We start from the raw sequence: 20,774 nt of genomic DNA, 5'->3' as shown, positions 1-20,774 counted from the left end.
CATATGCTAGAAATTAGATGTTAAGTTGCGATTTTAAGGGTTTTTAAGCGTTTTTGTCAATTTCGCGCGTAAAAAACTTTGTTTGTTTTGCACGAAACTTGGCACACAACACTATTTGGTATATATTATTGTGTAGAAATTGTTAGAATTGAAAATCATAGTCATATTCTAGAATTTACGTATTAAGTTGTGATTTTATGCGTTTTTAACCGTTTTTGACACTAACATCTATTTACTCTTAGTGCTTTCAACAACCTCATTCTTCCGTTGACTGCGGCTACTACGTGCTGAAGTATATAGACGATATTATAAATTCCGTGAAGGACTTTGGAGTCGAAAATATAGATGCCGTAAGTATTTGTTACGTTCTTAATTAAATATATTATTGGTAAAATCTAATGTTTCTATATTAATCTTTTATTTTAATATTATATATAGATTTTAAACGACATTCCGAGGGAAACACGCCCTTTGAGAAGTGAAGAGATGCGCGAATTAAAAGACAAGATTGCCGTTTATCTTGCTAATATTTGTCCTTGATAAATTGTAATTTGTATAGATTATTTTTTATAATATATATATATATATATATATATATATATATATATATATATATATGTACGTACATAATATTATATTATATATACGAGCGAGAGTTTATTATTACAAAGAGATTAATGTTGATTATCTGTGATTATCATTGGATTAATCACTGTTATTATATTGTATTATTATTCCATTATTATAAGGATAAAACGGAAAAAGAAAAAAAAAACAAGAGGTGTTTGCTGCGGTTTTGCCCCTGACCGCAGCAAATAATGCCCCACTTATTTGCTGCGGTTTTACCCAGGACCGCAGCAAATAACCCTCCTTATTTGCTGCGGTTTTTGCCCATGAATAGATTATTTTTTATAATATATATATATATATATATATATATATATATATATATATATATATATATATATATATATATATATGTACGTACATAATATTATATTATATATACGAGCGAGAGTTTATTATTACAAAGAGATTAATGTTGATTATCTGTGATTATCATTGGATTAATCACTGTTATTATATTGTATTATTATTCCATTATTATAAGGATAAAACGGAAAAAGAAAAAAAAAACAAGAGGTGTTTGCTGCGGTTTTGCCCCTGACCGCAGCAAATAATGCCCCACTTATTTGCTGCGGTTTTACCCAGGACCGCAGCAAATAACCCTCCTTATTTGCTGCGGTTTTTGCCCATGACATAATAATAAAACTAATATTAAACCAAATTAATATGTTTACCAAATTAACCATGTTTAGAAGGAAATTTATGTTATTATAGTAAATCAAATTAACTTTAATAAAACTAAGTGCATTGAAATTTTTATTTAAACATAATAATAACATTTAACAAAACAAGAATTGATTTATTCAAACTTAAAAACTTAAGAAAAATTAAACTCTCATTATATTTGACATTTAAGGATAAATAACTAGATAGGTTACTAGTACTAATCCATATTTAAAGATATATAAGCTAAGATTAAGCGAGGTTTAAAATAAGGCTACTACAATCTTTTTAAAAGACAGTCTCTCAACAATTTAAGTTTGCTAAAGCTTAATTGATCCCTTTACCTTACATCAATATAATTTTGTAGGAAAATTGCTAGACATAATCCTTATTCATAGCGATTAGAATCAGTTAAGACATATTAACATATTGTAAATATAACATTTTCTTCTGTTTATGATCCTTGATGTAATAATTTATTCTACATTGAAACACAATACAAAATGCCCAAAAACACATTCCTATGTTCTCTACTTTATCACGGTATTAGAACAAAACTATTTCAAGGGATATCGTTCATAATAATCTTTCATTATCTACCATTAAATTACTTGTAATGGAGGAAAAAACAAAGTTTGTTAGAAAACCAAATTGAACAAGCTATAACCATGAGCTAACTGCTACAGTTACTTCAGTAGTTTAACACCAACTAAGCCCCCAAAATAGATGATTCCACCATTCAAATATAACCACAGCTACACAAAATGGTACAGAATGATCAATCTAGCCAATAGTGGTTGGAGCCTTAGAGGAGGCTCAATCATATCACCGCCTCCCTCATTGAAGACTAAGATATCAAAATGAGCCTAAAAAGACTCGACAATAATGTCAAGAATAATTATTACATCACAACAAAAATGGTTTTAAGGCTATATATAATCATCTAATTTAATTTTTGAAAGAAAATTATATTATGATTTAATTTAATTATTCTTAGTTCGACGATTCATATAATTTACATTTTAATGTTTTTTAATTATTTATTTTAAATTTTATTTTAATCATTATAATTAATGAAGACTAGAAGAGGACAAAGAATCACATGTAATTAATTTGTTTGGGTAGTAAATCTCAACATGTGAAGAGTTTAGAGAGCAAATAACAGTCCTAAGATAAGTGTGCAAGAGTATTGGAGACCGTAGCTTAGCATAGAAAAGGAAAGGAATGAATCAGAAGCTGTTTTTCCCTCCCTTGCTGCTCGCTCGACCTCCATATGGTCGAGCCTAGGTTGAACAGGGTCCCTACTGCTTCTGTTCTGATTTCTGACGTGGTCTGTTTAGGCCTTAGCTTCATTCCCTTTATGCTGCTGTCCCATAGTGTCTTTGAAGCCCTGATTTCCCTTATATATACACTTTGTCCAAGGCCATAGTTAAGTGCACCAAAGTCTCACATTATAAGCTACCTTCTTGCTTGTGTATTTACTCCCATTTTCGCTCATCTCTTCCCTTACACTAATACTCCATTGTAATACCTTCAAGTTTGTATTTTCTCCTTTAAACGCTAATATAAATCATAGGCTAGATAATGGATGTAGCTCAAGATTGGTGAACCACCTTAAATCTTTGTCTTGATTATTTACTTATTATTGCCATTATCACATTATATTACATTATTTGATTCCTATACTTGACACAACACAAACACGCACTTAAACCTTAATTTAGTGATCCTAGAGTGAGGTTTATAGCCTCTCCTTTCAAATAAAATATCATTTTGAGAAATGAAACTACTGCTTTCCAAGAAAAGTACTATTTACAAATTTATAAAAAAAGACTAAAATCTTTCTAAATTACAGATTAATTATTCAAATTTCAAATCAATACTAACAAAAAACTGAACTTGAATTATCTATATAAAAATCTTTGTCGGTAAAATAAACACCTAAGTTAGAGAAAACCTTGCAATTAACCTCTTATCAAAAACAAACCAATAGCAGTGACAATAAGCGTGGATGGAAGTCCAAATTTAAAGTGTCTCCAGAAAGTGAGATTGTAGGCTAGAGATGGGGCGTGTCGAGCCTGTTCGCACACGATTAAGTTGGCTGCTGATCCAAGAAGCGTTAGGTTTCCGGCCACTGTGCTAACCCAAGCTAAGATCATCCATGCTTTTGTCACTTTTGATGTAGATATTGTCGCTGCTGATGCAGCTACTTGCCCTCCCAACAACAGAACTATACAACAACATACATAATATGATACTTTAATCATCATAAAAATATTATTTAGGCAACACTGATTGGGCAACAATTGTATTTGACTATGTCATTGATAGGGAAAAACAACAAATACTTTAAATGGGATACACACAAACATATGGCTCACAAGCACAAAGATTTATAATTTTAAGTGAAAGAACTCTTTCACCCTTATATTATTATCAACGACAAATAATATAAAACATCGTTTGAGAACTCTCAAACACTCTCACAATTAAGGAGAACACTAATTAATCTCACATGGGGCCTCTCTCAAATTTGGGGATATATAATGAGCAACCGTACACCCCTATTTATAGGAATCTACCAAAAACCCTAAACTTATAAATTTAAAAAATAAAATATTACTCAGATTTGTAACCAACCATAACCACTAAGTGCCCACTAGTGATCATAATCCACCCATCCATCATATAAATATGATACACCAATTTCTCCACTCTCCCTAAAGAGATTAAATTTTTTCTAAATTAGGTACATACCTTACCTGACCTAGAGTTAATACTTGGTCATTGTGAAGCAGAATCTCCACTTTTTCGACCCCTGCAACTTCCATTACTTTTCCATTGGGTAAAGTCACCTTTTTATCTTCACACCTTTTTAAAGAAGAAAAACTTTCCTTTCTCCCATATATTTGATTAAAACAACCCAAATCAAAGATCCATTCATCCTTCGCTGACTTGTGTATAAGAAGAAGGTTATCACCTTCACCTTGCAATGTAGCAATAATTCCCTTCTCTTGGACCTCATTTAACTCCTTCATGTCCTTCTTTGATTTTGGACAAGTACATTGAATACGGTCAGTTTTCTTGCAACAATGACACTTTACCTTGGAATTATTTTTGCTACCTTTCATTTTGTTATTGTATGCCTTAGCTACCATCAACGCCCTATCATCTATAAGACACAAGATGATTGCGTCCAATCTAGCTCTTTTTTTCCCACCAATAAAGAAGTAATCACATTATTATACTTTTTGGGTAAAGACACCAAAAGGAGAATAACTTTGTCTTCATCCTTGAATTACTCATCTAAATTATTTAGATGGGTGATCAATCCATTAAAACGATTAAGATGATCTCTTAAGTCTCCATCTTCTTCTATAGTAAGTCCAAATAAATCCTTCTTTAGAAATGACTTACTAGCCAAAGACTTTGACTGATAAGTGTTTGCTAATTGCTCCCATAAGATCTTGGGGTTATTCAGCTTAAGAGCATTATACTTGATCTCCGGTGCAAGTGCTAATCTGATAGTTGATGACGCACGCAACTTCATGTCAACCCACTTTGATTCTGCAATGTATGTGGGCTTCTTATCTTCAAGAGTTACATATAACCCTTATTGGATTAACAAATTCATCACCGTGTTTTGCCATAATGTAAAATTATTCTTATCATTAAATGGCTTGAATAAAAATCTCCCACTTATTAATTTTTCTATCACTACAACCACGAACCTTGGCTCTTGATACCACTTTGAGAGGAAAAAAGCAAATACTTTAAATGACATACACACAAAAATATGGCACACAAACACAAAGATTTCTAATTTTAAGTGAAAGAACTCTTTCACCCTTATATTATTATCAACGACAAATAATATAAAACTCTGTTTGAGAACTCTCAAACACTCCCACAATTAATGAGAACACTCATTAGTTTCACACAAGCTCTCTCAAATTTGGGGATCTAAAATGAGCAACCTTATAACCATATTTATAGGAGTTTACTAAAAACCTTAAACTCATAAATTTAGAAAACAAAATATTACTAGGACACTTTAGGAAACAACATAATTAAGAAAACTATATTATCCTAATTATATTTGATCTCCAACCATACTATTTAATAATTTTGCTGCTAAATAACAAATGGCAGTTTAACAGTCATTTGCCAAATGCAGTAATCTTATTGGTTAAATAAATTTGACGTGGTAACAATACTTGCAAATATAATCTGCAAATAAGATATATTTAAAAATTGTTTGATTGTAGTAGTACTAAATAAGTTCCTTATATAACAATTGTATCCAAAGCGTAATTTTATCTTAAAAATAAATTTTTTAGATCAATATGATCAGAAAATCTTTTATTGCAATCAATTTTATTCTTGAAACAATATCAAAATAAAATTTTAGGCATAATAATTAACATGATCTTTTAAATTACGTATGTTTTAATAAATTGATTTCAGCATAATCTTCTTCTATTATTTGTTCTTATTTTAAATTTTTTTGAATCATATGCCTAATTAACTATATTTTTTCACTTCTTAAATTAAGTCTACAATATTTTTATCAAACATAAATGTAATTTGAAAATGTGTTTTTAAAATTAAAAAATTTGATATTTAATTTGAAAAAACTTTCTATTATTTTTTAAATTAAATATTTACTAAGTGTTTTTTTAGTTAATTTACTCTGATTATATTAACTTTTGTTATACCAATACACTAAATGACATTATTATTTAAGGTTTTTACTGTATTAAAAAGTACACATTAATACATATTTAACTAATTAATATCTAAAATATAAGAATATAATTAAAAAAGAAAATAGGAATAGAAAATATACATAATTGCATTTTTATCTTAAATTTTGCATTTAATTATAATTTGATACCAAAACATTGTGCATTACACGGATTTTATACTAGTTAATAATAATAGAAAATCTATCAAATAAAATAATATAGGGTTTACTTCTTAACGGTTATTTTACACTTGGAAGGATTTCAAAAGGACAAATGCGAACACATAAGTTTCAAACTTTCAATAAGTTCCAATATTTAGGAGTTACACAAATTTAAATGCATTGCGTTCAGACATGGATTTAGTCTACAAAACTCCCCGTAAGCAATTGGAAGACAATCTTATTTATTTATGTATACAGTTCTTAATACAACTCTAACAAATAGTGTCAGTTACAATGCTCATCTACCCTTGTTGGCTGCTAAACTATTACTCATCCCATCCTCCACATTTATTCAGTGTATGTCTGAAATGGATTTAGTCTACAATATTTCTAGCGTTCAACCTTCCCTAATCTTCCAATCACAAGTCTACGCTTCTCGCTCTCCGCTCCAATTAAATTACACTGTCTAACTCACACTCCTCAAATTTAATGTTTTTGTATACTATTTAGTTTACAATAAGGGACGGAAGGAATGTATATCAGTCATGTATAATTTAAAAAACTCTGGCTTTCTATATGCATTAGACACATTTTAATCTAAGCATGTTCGGTTTTCTTAAAAGACAGTACACCATAAATTGATGTGACTATGTCAGGAGTATCTACTTTGAGCACAAGTTCTGCATCTTCACATATATAAGACGCACAAAGTGATTTAATATGCCAAACAATAATCATACAAAACGCAAGATAGCCTACATAAGAAATTTAACATAATGAAATGGAAGTATTAGAACAAGTATACAAGTAGAGTTCATACCAGTTGGAACATTTGATATGACGTTAGAGAGAACGATAATGACTAGCGACAACACCGCTATTCCGCCAACATGATCAATCCGTGAATAGGGCTCCATGATATCCCAAAGTTTGTTAGGAACACCAGTTCTATTGAATCCATCAACCGTGATGAACATTCCACAAAAGAATATCAAAATTGGATAAGAGACCTGGTACCGAACACGAAAACCCATCAAACATTTCATTTTCACAATATATGTGCACAAACTTGTATTAAGTAACTACAGTCTGTTGTTAGGGTGGTTTATCCCAAATCGATAAATTAAAGATGGTGTTCACACTTTATAAGTCATTCCGGTCCTTCCTACCAATGCCATATGATTTTGGAAAGCTATCTCTTTGACTTATGAAGTGTATACACCTTGTCTTTCCCCGATAATATGCTGGTGTTAACAATAAGTCCAATCTAATTTAAAATCTATTACCTTCTCTAATGAGGGGCGAGCATCCTTGAAATCAAGAACTACAAGAGCTAATGCAGCAGTGATTGTAGTCCATGACATGTTTAAACCAAAAACCAGAGCAATTAGCATGACCATAGTGATAAAATATACACATATTTTCCAGCTTAAGTGCTTCCACTTTTCACTCATTTCCTTCCCAGATAAGATCAGTTTCAATTGTGTAGTAAATTCTCTCTTTGTGGTTTCGAGTCCCTCAAGAGTCCTCGTTTCTTCCTTCTGCTGAAACGACTCGTCTAGATCTTCAACGACACCTTTAGACACATCTGATTTATTGGAAGACTCGAGAATCTCAGTTTCTTCCTTGTGCTTATATGATTCATTTAGATCTACCACTACATCTCCAGATGCATCTGATCTTCTAGAACACTCAATTGTTTCAGTTGCTTTCGTATGCTGAAAAGATTCGTCCACATTAAGTACAACATCAGCACAGGCATCTGCTCTTCCAGGAGACTCATGGTTATCTGTTAAATGATGTGATGTTATAGGTGAAACTTGATCAGAAGTGATTTTTTCTGAAGCAACGATCTCTAGATCAACATGTTCCAAATCCTGTTTAGTTGACAATAACTTCCAAAATGTGCCTATTATGATCAACGCGTTAACTAAAACGCCAACAAGAACAGCTGGGAGGAGCCCGACTAAGAAGTTTCCAAACGAAATCTTACTTTGGACGGCTATAACTAGATTTTGTGGGTTTCCAATAGGTGTTGCCGAAGATCCAATATTTGCGCTAGTAGCGAGAGCTAGTAAAAAGGGGTAAGGTGGAAGATTGTGTTGCCTGGCAATGTTTAAGACAAACTCGGTTAAGACAACACAAGCGGTATCGTTTGTGAAGAAAGCACTACAAAGGGCAGATATTAGGCAGACGCGGAAAATCAAGTCCTTGGCTCCTCTACTTTTCCATGCAACCAACTGACCTAAGTATTTGAACAAATCAGCTCTTTCAAGATAAACACTAACTACCATTGTGCCGAAAAGAAGACCGAGTATTGGAAGATCAATTGCATCATATGCTTGCTCTGGGGACATGACACCGAAAATCACCATTAGCATGGCTCCTAGGAGTGATCCTGCAATACTTCCAATGGGTAGAAATGGAACAGCATGGAAAACTACCAATACCCAAAAGACTGCAAAGGCAACTGATCCTAGAACCACATTGATTGTAGGAGCCATGGCCATTTTCATTATCTTCTCTGATCGAACAAACTATTGGTCTTTATCTTATTCCCAAATGGGCGAGGCGTGCATGATGGGCACACTTCACAATTACTAATAAAATCTGAAAGCAGTAAACAAATTTTCATATTGTTATAAATCCCACACGTTGTAAAAAATAATATTGTGATATCCAACTCAAACACTCGATGTAATTGTTCTGAAATACTTGCAACTGACAGTGACACGATTAGTGGAGAAATGTGATTATTAATAGCAAGTATACTGAAATGGAAATGGAGGAAGTAATAAGTAATATGGACTACGATTCAAGAGAGTGTGAGGTGCAAAAATAGTCATAACAAAAAACATATGAAATGCCACATTTACTATTTAGTAAATCCAACTGACATTGTAGTAACATAATCTGTGCTAACAATACTTCAAGGTTATACAAGTTCCTTTAATTTGAAACATCGCTCTACTTTAATGGATTGCACAAGTAAATAGGGGAAGAAGGGCAAGAGACTATTAATACAAAAGTTATCAAACCCAAACCATGTTTGGAACGTGGAAATCTTGAATTATGAGGGATCGGAATTATAGTGAAAAATAGAGTCACGTCACGTGTATCAGCCGTGTGGTAAAGGTTTTGACATTATTCATTACTCGTAAATCAGTATTTAAAAAATAAATTGATTCAAGATGTCGATATTTCGGTAGTACAACGACTATGTCACCCCTTAACCTTACCACATCACCGTGATCATTACTACAATCCGACCAAAACCATAATTTGGCACCATGATTATAACAATGGGACTATACATTCGAGGGAGTAACATCTCTAAACTCACAAGTATCAATGAAATTCACTCTTCCTAAAATTGGGTTACTTAATTTCAAATTTCAATCCTCAAAACCCACATTGCTTCAAATTTAATCACAAGAAATCAAATACTTAAAAACAAATCAAAAAATTCAATCTTAAAGCAACAAACAATGAATGAACGTATAAAATCATCACAAAATTTTACCTTTAACAAAGCAGAAAGAAACTAAATTTACTTTGTGAGAAGGAATTGAAGAGTATAACATGCAGTTGACATTCAACAATATCTCATAACAATGGGTAATTTAAGAAAAGTTGCAAATCTTAGATGGGTTTAAAAATTACTTTGTGGTGGTGCAAGATATAAGGTAAAAAAGAAGGGTTCTTTACATACATGCCACATGTTTAATCAAAAATAAGTCTTTGAAATACTCCTAACAATTAGGTACTCAACATAGTAATTGCCACTGAAAATAAGAAAATGCAGGACAGGGGAAATGGGATAATTATACTAAGGGGTTTATTTGTTCAGTCTTACAAAGACTATGTTTTCATAGACCAAGTTCTTCCTCCAGCTTGCATTCTTGCAAAAACCCACCTCCATTTTCAGTGATTTTTTTTTTCTTTTATTCAAAATAATGAAGATGGATGATTTATGATTTTTTCAAAATAAAGAAGGATGGAGTATCCATAGAGTATTTCTTCTGCAAATTTCCCATGGATTTCTAAATTTGCTTCTCCTGGTAAATGATTTGTAATTTTTTGATTGATGGTTAAATTAGGCTAGCTTATTTTTATTTTAATTTTTAACGGCTAAACTAATTAATTATATAGTTACTCTCTCGAGAAACCGTCTCTTTTGTTAATATATTTTAAGTCCAGTACAAATGTTATTCTTAATATCTACTTATATTATTCTTAATGCTTACTTATCGTATCCTTAATGCCTATATAAATGTCGGCTTACATCATTCTTAATATCTTTTTATAATATTTTAAAAACAGTTCATTTTGCATTTGATCGTCTCACCGTGTGACGGATCCATATAATATCTCATTTCTTTGATTTATCGTTTTAAGGTTATAAGTAATAATTCTAAAACTATAAAAAGTAACTATATTAAAATTATAAGTAATCACTTTAACATTATAAGTGATCATTTTACGATAAAAAATATATATCAGATCAGTCCAATAAAAATGGTCTCACCTTGAGACCGTTTCATTTAAGAATTAATGTTTTAAAAAATATATAATGGGTCGGCTCAATTAAAAATTGTCTTTTACTAAGACCGTCTCTCACAAGAATTTGTGATTTTAAGACAGTTACTTTTTATAGTTTTGGAATGATTACTTATATCCAAACAATTGATTATGATCTTAAAGTAATCAATTGAAAAAATGAGATATTATATGGACCCCTCTCACGGTGAAATGGTCTCATACAAGACGAGCTATTTTTGAAATATTATAAGTAGACATTTAAGATATTAAAAGTAGGCATTAAGGATATGATAAGTAAACATTAATGATAATGTAAGTAGGCATTAGAAATACGATAAATAGTCATTAATTTTTAATGGGCTGGACTTGAAATATGTCTCTCAAAGACACGGTTTCTCAAGAAACTAGCTATATTAAAATTATAAGTGATTACTTTGATATTATAAGTGATCATTTTAAGACAAAAAATATATCAATAAAGGTGGTCTCACCATAGGACCATCTCATTTAAAAATTAGTGTTTTAAAAAATATATAATAGACCGACCCAATTAAAAATGATCTCTATAAGATACCGTTTCTCCTAAGGATTTGGGTGTGATAATTATAATATGGAATACTTTGACTTGATTTAGGTTGGATAATAATATTGCATTTTTTTTAAATACAAGTAGGCATGGAAACAAAATGGTTCGGTAAAAATCGAATCTTAAATCTTACATGTAACACACGACTCGATACTCTTGATATAATATGCATGATAATATAAACAAAGGATATACAAGTTTATTAATTAAAAACAATATAATACTAAGAATACAAAATGACAACTCCTGAAATATATTAGACAGTGAGCTGATATACGCTGAGCTCAAATTTAAAGGAAAAAAATCACATTTTAAGCAAAATTGATACGTACCTGACATTGAATGTGTTGGAGTGAAGTTCTAAATTGTCATATTCTCTACTCTTGTTTAAATCCATAATAAGGGTTGTAAGTTTGGCGTTTTAATTTATAGTCAACACGAATTAAAATCAAATAATTGAATTAATTTGGATTTCATTTTTTTAGTCCAAATTATATATGTAAAATATTAGTCAGAGGCAATTATGATAGAAAATTATCTGGAAGAATTAATTTAATGCTAATCTGGGAGGAATTAGTAGGTATAGAGGGTAATCTGCCAACATTCATTTGGGAGGATTGAAGAAACATTAGACGTATATTAGCAATATTAGTGCAAGGGAAGATCACATGCGGTTGGAAGACACTTGTCAGCTATAGAAGGTCATTATAAGCTAGTAGGACATGCGTTAATAGGAGAAGTAAAGAGCGCCATGAAAAATAAAGGAGGTCATTACTTACATGGCTATATTAAAAAAATACACAAATTAAATAGATTACACGTACATTAATTATTTAATTAAATAACTAAGAAAAGATATCGGTGAAATAAATTTGAAATGATAATTCTTTCACCTATATTTGGCAAATTTATAATATAGAAATACATAAATTAAGTTATGTGTTAATTATTATAGTTAAAAATATTTTCTTTAGGCTAAAACTTATTTGAAGGTTTTACAGGATATTGAACATTTAAATTTTTTTTTATATTATTTTTTATGTATTGATATATAATTACTTATAATATATATTGTTTAGTGCATGATTTTATGATTTTGTTTTATATATATTAGTGATATGTATCTCAATTTAATAGTAATATTTTTACTGTTTTTTAAAATAAATCAATGTATAGTTTCAATATGATTTAGGAGTCATATAAGAACTTAATTACATATATAAAATTAATAAATTTTTATTTAAATAAATCAGTTTCAATATGATTTTAATTACAATAATTACAAAGCTTTGATAACTAAAACTATTATATATTTTGGCAGGATAATATTTTACAAAACATATTCTACATAATCTTTTACAGAGCAGTAAATCATGGAGTCGTAAATTATTATACAATTTTTTCAATGCATATAAAAAGATCGGTTGGTGATAATAAAACACCAAGTTGAAGAGCAAATATGTAGTCAACCTCTTATCAAAAGCATGCCAATAGCAGTGACAACAATAGTTGATGGAACTCCAAATTTAAGATGTCTCCAAAAGGTGAGATTATAGCCTAAAAATGGGGAGTGTCGAGCCTGTTCGCACACGATTAAGTTAGCTGCTGATCCGAGCAGCGATAAGTTTCCGGCTACAGTGCTAACCCAAGCCAGAATTAACCACGCTGTTCTCTCTTTGGATGCTGAAATTGCTGCTGCGGATGCAGCTACTTGCGCGCCCAGCAACAAAACTGTAAGTAACATATATACAATAAATAATACTTATAATCCTCCCATGTACTCTAGCAATAACGTCACCTTTTGGTTGTCATGATTATATTCTTTGACAACATTTTATAATTGTAAAAATTATGAGGAATAATACAACATTTTGTTTATTTCTCTATAATAATATCAATTTTTGATTAATCATGAATAATATTAATTTAAAGGGTGTTTTTCTAAAATATGTCTAACATGTAAAAAATCAAACTATAAAAGATTATATGAAAAAAAATTGGTATTTAGTTGATTATAAACAAAAGTTGGTATTATTCTAGGACAAAATCTCTCTAAATTTGGTGTTATTTATGGTTAATTAAAAGTTGATATTATTATGGGGAAACTAACGAAAGGCGTTGTATTATTCGCTGGAATTTTTCTTATGTATTCAATGGACATATGAAGTTAAGAATATTTAATAAGCTTGTTTTAGCCTCTTAAAAAGAGAAAAGTATGGTTATAGCAAAAATGGACCTATTATACAAAGTACACCTTCATGTATACAGAATTGTTTTTCACAGAAGAAAAAATTAATTATAACCCGACGCATTAATGACCTGCCTTATTATTGACCAACTTAAATTGACCAAGCTCACAACTCAATGCGTCGACCTGCCCCATTAACCAGCTTTATACACAATGCACATATATGGCCGTATATTAATTGGTATGATTTCTCGACTTGTCTGATACACATATTATATTTAACTAACACTTAAAAATTTTCAATTTCACTTAGATAACATTATAAAAAACAATTACAGAGCCTTAATGCCAAAAAATTATGGTCAACTACATAAATCAATATATCAGTTCTAATTTCACTTGATAAAATTAAGTAACTTTGAAAAACATACACAAGTAAGATTTAAGAATCCATACCAGTTGGAACATTTGATACCAAGTTTGAAAGGACCAAAATGACCAGTGCAAGGATAACTATTCCTCCAACATTATCAACTTGTGAATATGGCCCCATGATATCCCAAAGTTTACCAGGAATGCCTGTCTTATTGAAACCATCTACCGTGATGAACATTCCACAAAAGAATATTAGAAGTGAATATGAAACCTGCTCCACAACAAACAAAATAAAGTTTATGACATCAGAACAGAATTTGATACGTCAACATGTATTGTTAAAATTTGGGCATTTAAGGGGAAATTGGACCATAAGCTTTTTTTATGTTTAGTTGAAATTCTGAATATGTTATATATTTTATCATTTTTAGTTTAAATGTGCGGATGCAGTGAGATTTAAACTCGTATTCTGGGCGGAACAAAAGTTTTGAAGATCCTATTTATTTTTACGATGTTTCTCAAAATGAGGACCTTCTATATATCAAAAGATAAAAATAATTTTCACTTCAAGAAAACAATTCAAGACAAAATGTATGGTGAGGAAATATATTTTCGAAAAATTGGAAATTTGAAATCAGAAAATAGGGAAAGTGGGGAGTAAATCGGTAATAAAAAGCCAAAAGTAAGAGGGGTTTTGAACCTGTGATTTTTGGGTTAAAAATCCATTACTCTATCAACTTAGCCAACATAACTTGTATTACTATTTTTTTCCCCAAATTTGAGTGATGTCAATAACATTATTGACCCTACTCTAGTTCCGCTCCATTGAAATTGGGCTTGCAATTTCGCATGCATGTTGAATTCTAACGTTGTATCAAGAAACCAACTCAACCAAAAATTTAAGTTGATGTATGAAACTTTAAAAAATGTTATGTACTTTGACAGTGTATATAACGTATCTTGAGGGCTCAACTATTAGCTTAGACTTTTGATTGAAATGATCATTTGACATGGTATCAAAAAACTAAAGTTACAAGATTCACGAGTTTGAAATCTAGTTTAATCTAAAGAGCGCTCATGTAAGGAAATTTGATAGCGTATAATATTTTTAATTAAGCATGTTAGTTCATCATACTTTCACTAATCTTACCATTTTTCTCACCAAATGATAGGTTCATACGGCTATTGTATATAGCTTATTCTAAAACCTCAACTATAAGCTTAAGCTTTTAGTTCAGTTGATTCCTTGACACATACTTAGTATTACAAGTATATTGAACTCATGAATTAAGTATATTTAAAATTGAAACAAAAGATTATCATGAACTTGGTAGCCATTACCTTCTCTAATGAGGGTCGAGCATCCTTGAAATCGAGCACAATAAGAGCAAGTGCAGCAGTGATTGCAGTCCAAGACATATTCAAGCCCAATAACAGAGCAACTAACATTCCTATGGTTATAACATACACAAACATCTTCCATACAACATGCTTCCACTTTTCATTAATTTCTTTCCTGCCTAACAATAGCTTCAACTGTGTAATGAACTCTCCTTTTAAAGTTTCAACTGATCTTTCAGTACTTCTATCTCGATCTCTATCTCGACTTCCTTCCTTTTGGTGTAAGGAATATTCAGCTGATTTTCTCGAATAATTGACACTATAAATCTCAGTATCAGACACATTAAGACGATTTCTTAAAGTCTCCATATGATCAGAAAACCCATTTGCACCAGCAAGAATATGAGAACTATGTGATAAAAATGAACTAGATGGAGATAAATGTGACATTGTCGCAGGCGAAAATCTATGAGAAGTAATTTCATGTTGAACAACCGATTCTGAACCCAAATCTTCCTGATCGTCCTTAGGAGTCGACAACAACTTCCAAAACATGAGTATTATGATCAACGCGTTTACAACAACACCCACAACCATAGCAGGAAGAATCCCAACTAAGAATTCCCCAAATGAAATCTTACTTAAGACAGCGATTACAAGATTCTGAGGGTTGCCAATCGGTGTTGCTGATGATCCAATATTCGCGCTTGAAGCAAGAGCGAGTAAAAAGGGATGAGGAGGCAAATTGTGTTGTCTAGCAATCTTTAAGACAAACTCAGTTAAAACAACACAAGAAGTGTCATTTGTGAAAAATGCACTAGAAAGTGCAGAAATTATGCAGATTCTGAAAATCAAATCTTTAGGTCCTTGACTCTTCCAGGCTAGTAATTTACCCAAATATTTGAACATATCAGCTCTTTCAAGATATACACTAACTACCATTGTTCCGAAAAGAAGACCGAGTATTGGAAGATCAATTGAAGCATAGGCTTGATCAGGGGATATAACGCCGAATATTACCATAAGCATGCCTCCTAAGAGTGATCCTGCTGTTCTTCCAATAGGCAGAAAAGGGACAGCAGGAAAAACTGCTAATACCCAGAAAACTGCAAAGGCTGTTGACCCTAAAACAATCTTAACTGTAGGTGCCAAAGTCATTTTTGTAATACCTCTATTGATTTAAGAAAACCTGTTGATTCTTTTTTTATGCACAGATTATGTTCAAGGCATCTTGATTGTAACTTGTATCAACTGTTCTGATATATCACTGTGGATCTACACAGCCTGAGAGCAGTATAAATACCCATGTTGGTACATATATTATATTAGACATACAATCGAACAGTCAAAATACAAGTTTGTGACATGCAACTTAGACCAACATTAACAGTTGGTTTGGTTCATAGCCGTCTCATTTATTTTTGGGCCCCAGAACGAAAGATAAAAAAGGGTCCGTAAAAACTTGAGGCGTATAAATAATACAATATACCTTTCGTTTTGTATTGTTGATATTATATAGCAAAAAATGTTAAATATTAAAATTTAATTTAAATTAATGTCAATTATGTATGAATATATACTTTTTGGCCCTGAAAGCCCGCTTTACTCTTGCTAATCGATGGCCATGATTTGATTTGGTTCCAATATTATGTGCGGCATGGTAGTTAATGTAGTAGTTGTGGTGTAATGAGGCTAAAATGCGACTTTTATAACATGAAAATTGTCAAAAACTATTAATTTGTAAAGTTTTTTTTTTTTTTTTTCAAAATCACCTACTGTTGTGATTGGTGTGACTTGAGTGCACATTTGATGAGGTGCATTCATGTGTGACTCTTGGGATGGAATTCCATAAGTATGTCATAAATGGGTGTATTAAATTGAGTCTTGATGATTGTGGTTTATGATGGTGATTAAAAGTATGGATTAATGAGGTAATGAAGTATGAGTTATTCATGGGAATTATGGGACTTAATGAAGAAGTGCAAAGGTTTAACTCTTGATGCTCCTAGGATGCTGTTTTTGACTCTTCATATACTTAGGGATGTTTCATTATCATTTAATCATAGCTTTAATGTACTTTATGTTACTTAGTATGATCTCTCCTATAAATAGAGAGCTCTCATTCACTTTGTAATTGGTGAAAACAATCCACAAAATAAATCCCAAGCCAAACACTAGCCTATATCTCTTCTCTATTGTAATTCTCCATATTTGAGAGTTCTTTGAACTCCTTTTGATAATATAAGAGATACTACACACCGGAGGACGTAGCCTTAGTTGGGTAAACCTCGTTAAATCTTTGTGTCGTTTTATTGCTTTATTTTCTCCTACAAACATCGATATTATTGATAGCGTAATTTGTTTGTCACAAAACCTCATACACTCGATCTTGGCAATATTGGAGTTTTAAACACATTGTTCAAACTCTAATTCATCGTCGTTTTCACCTACTATGTTATTTTTTGGTAAAAACCTACCACTTTAGGATGGTGTTAGTTGAATTTCCACTTTTGATTAAACATGTGCTACTCACATTACTTATATGCTTCTTCTGATAAACTGCTGTATTAAGTTGATTTTTGCGGTACTTTGGTGATAAACTGCTGTATTAAGTTTATTCTCTTTTATTGTCCAATGAATTAATTTTTCAGATGCTTCTCTATTTTTCAATTTTCTACATTTTTAGGAAAAAATTATATTTAAATATGCTACATAGGCAACTAAATTTTTAACGGCTGCTACAATACCCACAACTAAATCGTCCAATGAGTTGAGTTGGTTTATTGACATTTAAATGATAATAGAAAATTATAAAAAAAAATACATCATTGAAGGATGAGACATTCATTACCATAAAAATAACAAACCACATCGATTGGAATTATCCCTAAAACTCGTTATCACAACTATTTTTAATACTCTTAATCAAAGGACAAGGCATGAATATATTTACTTATAGGAGCAAAAAAAAAATGCAAAAATATTATTTATTCTCAAAAGATCAGCCAATGATTTTCAGTTTTCAATTATAATAAATTACTAAAAATAAATCATTAATCATGTAGCTACTCTTGTGAGAGACCCTCTCTTAAAGAGACCAACTCAAACATACATTTTTATTTTATGTTTAATTTGTATTAATTAATCTATTTAACTCATATATCTAATCTGTCTCTCGGAGAGATCGTCCTTCACAACAATTTATATTAATCATGTGTGCTTCGCTTCTTTTTATGAGAATTGCTTCCAATAATTTTCACCAATATCAATCAGAAATAACCCCTTTGCAAATTCCTAGCTCCTAGGTGGAAATCATTTAAAAAATTAAGATGATGGAATTTTGTAAAGTGCAGAAACAATCTGTCAAAGAATTAATTCAACTAAAAGCTTAAATTATTGAGACCCCAAGATATATTATATGCTCTAATACAATCAGCTTACAAACAACGACAAAAAAAGAGGTTCGCTGCAAAGAAAAATCACTTATAATTACACCTAAAACAATAATCAATATATTTTTATAAACTAGTAACTTGTTCAATTTTTTTTAAAAAAAAAGTTATCAAAATAACCAATTTTAGCTTCAATTTTTTTTGATTTTATTTAGAAATAACCTCTTTAATTTATTATCACTAATAAAGGGTACAACAAGTGCATATATTCAATATGGCAAAACAATCTGCAATTAAACGTTATAAATAATCTCACTAAATTTCTTTAAATTTAAGAACACAAAAACTATTGAATTGATCGAGTGAACAGATAATTAAATAATCCTTTACTACAACAACAAAAGAAAGTACATGGCTTACGTTTAATTTCATGCAACTGATCACTGACCGACTTTTGTTTCTGATCATGAGCAATATATAAACCCTTCAAGTAGCTGCAAAATAAACACACAAAAAAAAAAAAAAAACCCTCAATTTGACCTAATTATATATCTTTAGTTTTTATGATTGAAGAAAGTTTCAAACTTTATAACACTAAGCTTAATTTAATGTGATAGCTCATTTATAATGGGGCTGGGCCATAAGTGAAGAGAGAGAAACGTCTCATACATCTAAGCCACATGATAAACCAGACAATTCAGATACAATTTATTATTGAACACCTTTATTTTCAAAGCATTTTTAGACATAAAAGTGTATAACTTTTGGATTATGATTCTTGTTCTTCCTTCGGACTGTTGCCAAGTGCAGATCAAGTTTCCACATTTTCGGCTGTTTATCGGTGTTGCTTCGAACTGCATGCAGTCACGCATGCGATGCTATGGACGTATGAGTTAAGAAAAATAAAATGGAAATCCGACCCTAATACATTGTAAGAGTTGATTCTGTGATTTAAATCTGCAGGGTCGTTCCTAAGGATAGTTTTGAAGTGCAACTGTTCATGGCCCAACTTATGAAATGATACAAATTTAGTTAATCCTTATAATTAGTATTTGCATTAGCAGCTTCTAGCATGGATCGAACTTGCAATATTAGGTTTCTCAATTAAGCGCATTACTACTGAACTACATAGTAGGAGAAAAAATAATCGAAACCTTACTTATATAAGGGCATTTTTTAATTTTTCGCCTAGGGCCCAAAAATTATCAACAACGGCACTACAATCCGTTAACTTAGGCAAAATATTTCAGATAATAATTAAGTTACAAATTGAGATCGTAGGATAAGAAAAATTTATAAGATCGATCATTACAACTAATATTTTTGTTTATTTAATATACAGACTTTTACATTGTTATTGGTTTTATCATTAGGTTTTGAGTTTATTTGCATGGTGATAAGATCTTTGTTGGTCTATTTCGGTATTTGTTTTATGGATTTGACATGATTTAGTCTTCTTTGATAGCAAAAATGATAAGAGTTTTCACACCATTCGACAAAAGTTAGGTAGTTCTTAGGTTAGAGGATTTTATAAAGTCCATTTAGTTTATCAGATTGTCATGTATGAGACCGTCTTATGGAGAGATGTCCTTAAAAAAAGAAAACTACAAGTTAAAAATTTCTACTATTAGACTATTTAACCCAAGTATAAAACATGTCTCACGATAAGACTCTCTCATACAAAAATTTGTATTAGTTTATGGAATATTGAATATTTACACCCCTATAGATTCTTTGAAACAATAATTATTGCAATAGCATAAAATTAAAAAAATTAAATAGCCCAAATCATGATGTACCAGTTTGTATAAAGCAATTTGCCAAATACAATTGTCTCTTCCGCTATCTTGTGTGTATTATTAGTTTTTTTAATGTTAATTAATTTGTGTAACAAGCAAAAGGAAATAGAAGAGTGTATTAAAGTGTCATTAGATTTCTAGAGTTAATTTTGATGAAATGTTTGCATGGTAATAGTTGTGTCTCAACTTCAAGCATTATTTTTTTCGTTATTTTTAATTACGATTCAATACCACATTTTATATTTATAAGTGATAATGAACAACAAATAAATTTTTGGTACAAAAATGGAAAATTAGAGTAGGATAAAAATGATTATAAACCTTGTCACATAAATTTCCTACCTAAATTACG

At 30.8% G+C, this 20,774-nt stretch overlaps 2 protein-coding genes across 2 annotated transcripts; both read right to left on the bottom strand.

Moving 5' to 3' along the window:
* Positions 1-3,254: 3,254 nt before the first annotated feature.
* LOC130825956 (silicon efflux transporter LSI2-like) lies at positions 3,255-8,709 on the bottom strand. Its single transcript, XM_057691412.1, has 4 exons — positions 7,966-8,709; positions 7,486-7,803; positions 7,020-7,209; positions 3,255-3,520 (listed from the first exon to the last, which is right to left on the bottom strand). Exons 1-4 carry the CDS (start codon positions 8,707-8,709, stop codon positions 3,255-3,257), a joined length of 1,518 nt encoding a protein of 505 aa, XP_057547395.1.
* A 3,894-nt stretch (positions 8,710-12,603) lies between these two features.
* LOC130826159 (silicon efflux transporter LSI2-like) lies at positions 12,604-19,181 on the bottom strand. Its single transcript, XM_057691722.1, has 4 exons — positions 19,044-19,181; positions 15,232-16,515; positions 13,972-14,161; positions 12,604-13,058 (listed from the first exon to the last, which is right to left on the bottom strand). Exons 2-4 carry the CDS (start codon positions 16,387-16,389, stop codon positions 12,793-12,795), a joined length of 1,614 nt encoding a protein of 537 aa, XP_057547705.1. The 5' UTR covers positions 16,390-16,515; positions 19,044-19,181; the 3' UTR covers positions 12,604-12,792.
* Positions 19,182-20,774: the final 1,593 nt, after the last annotated feature.

Source organism: Amaranthus tricolor, chromosome 10 (genome assembly GCF_026212465.1).
Source record: "Amaranthus tricolor cultivar Red isolate AtriRed21 chromosome 10, ASM2621246v1, whole genome shotgun sequence".
NCBI classification, from domain to species: Eukaryota; Viridiplantae; Streptophyta; class Magnoliopsida; order Caryophyllales; family Amaranthaceae; genus Amaranthus; species Amaranthus tricolor.
This window is presented reverse-complemented; position numbering and strand designations above follow the sequence as displayed.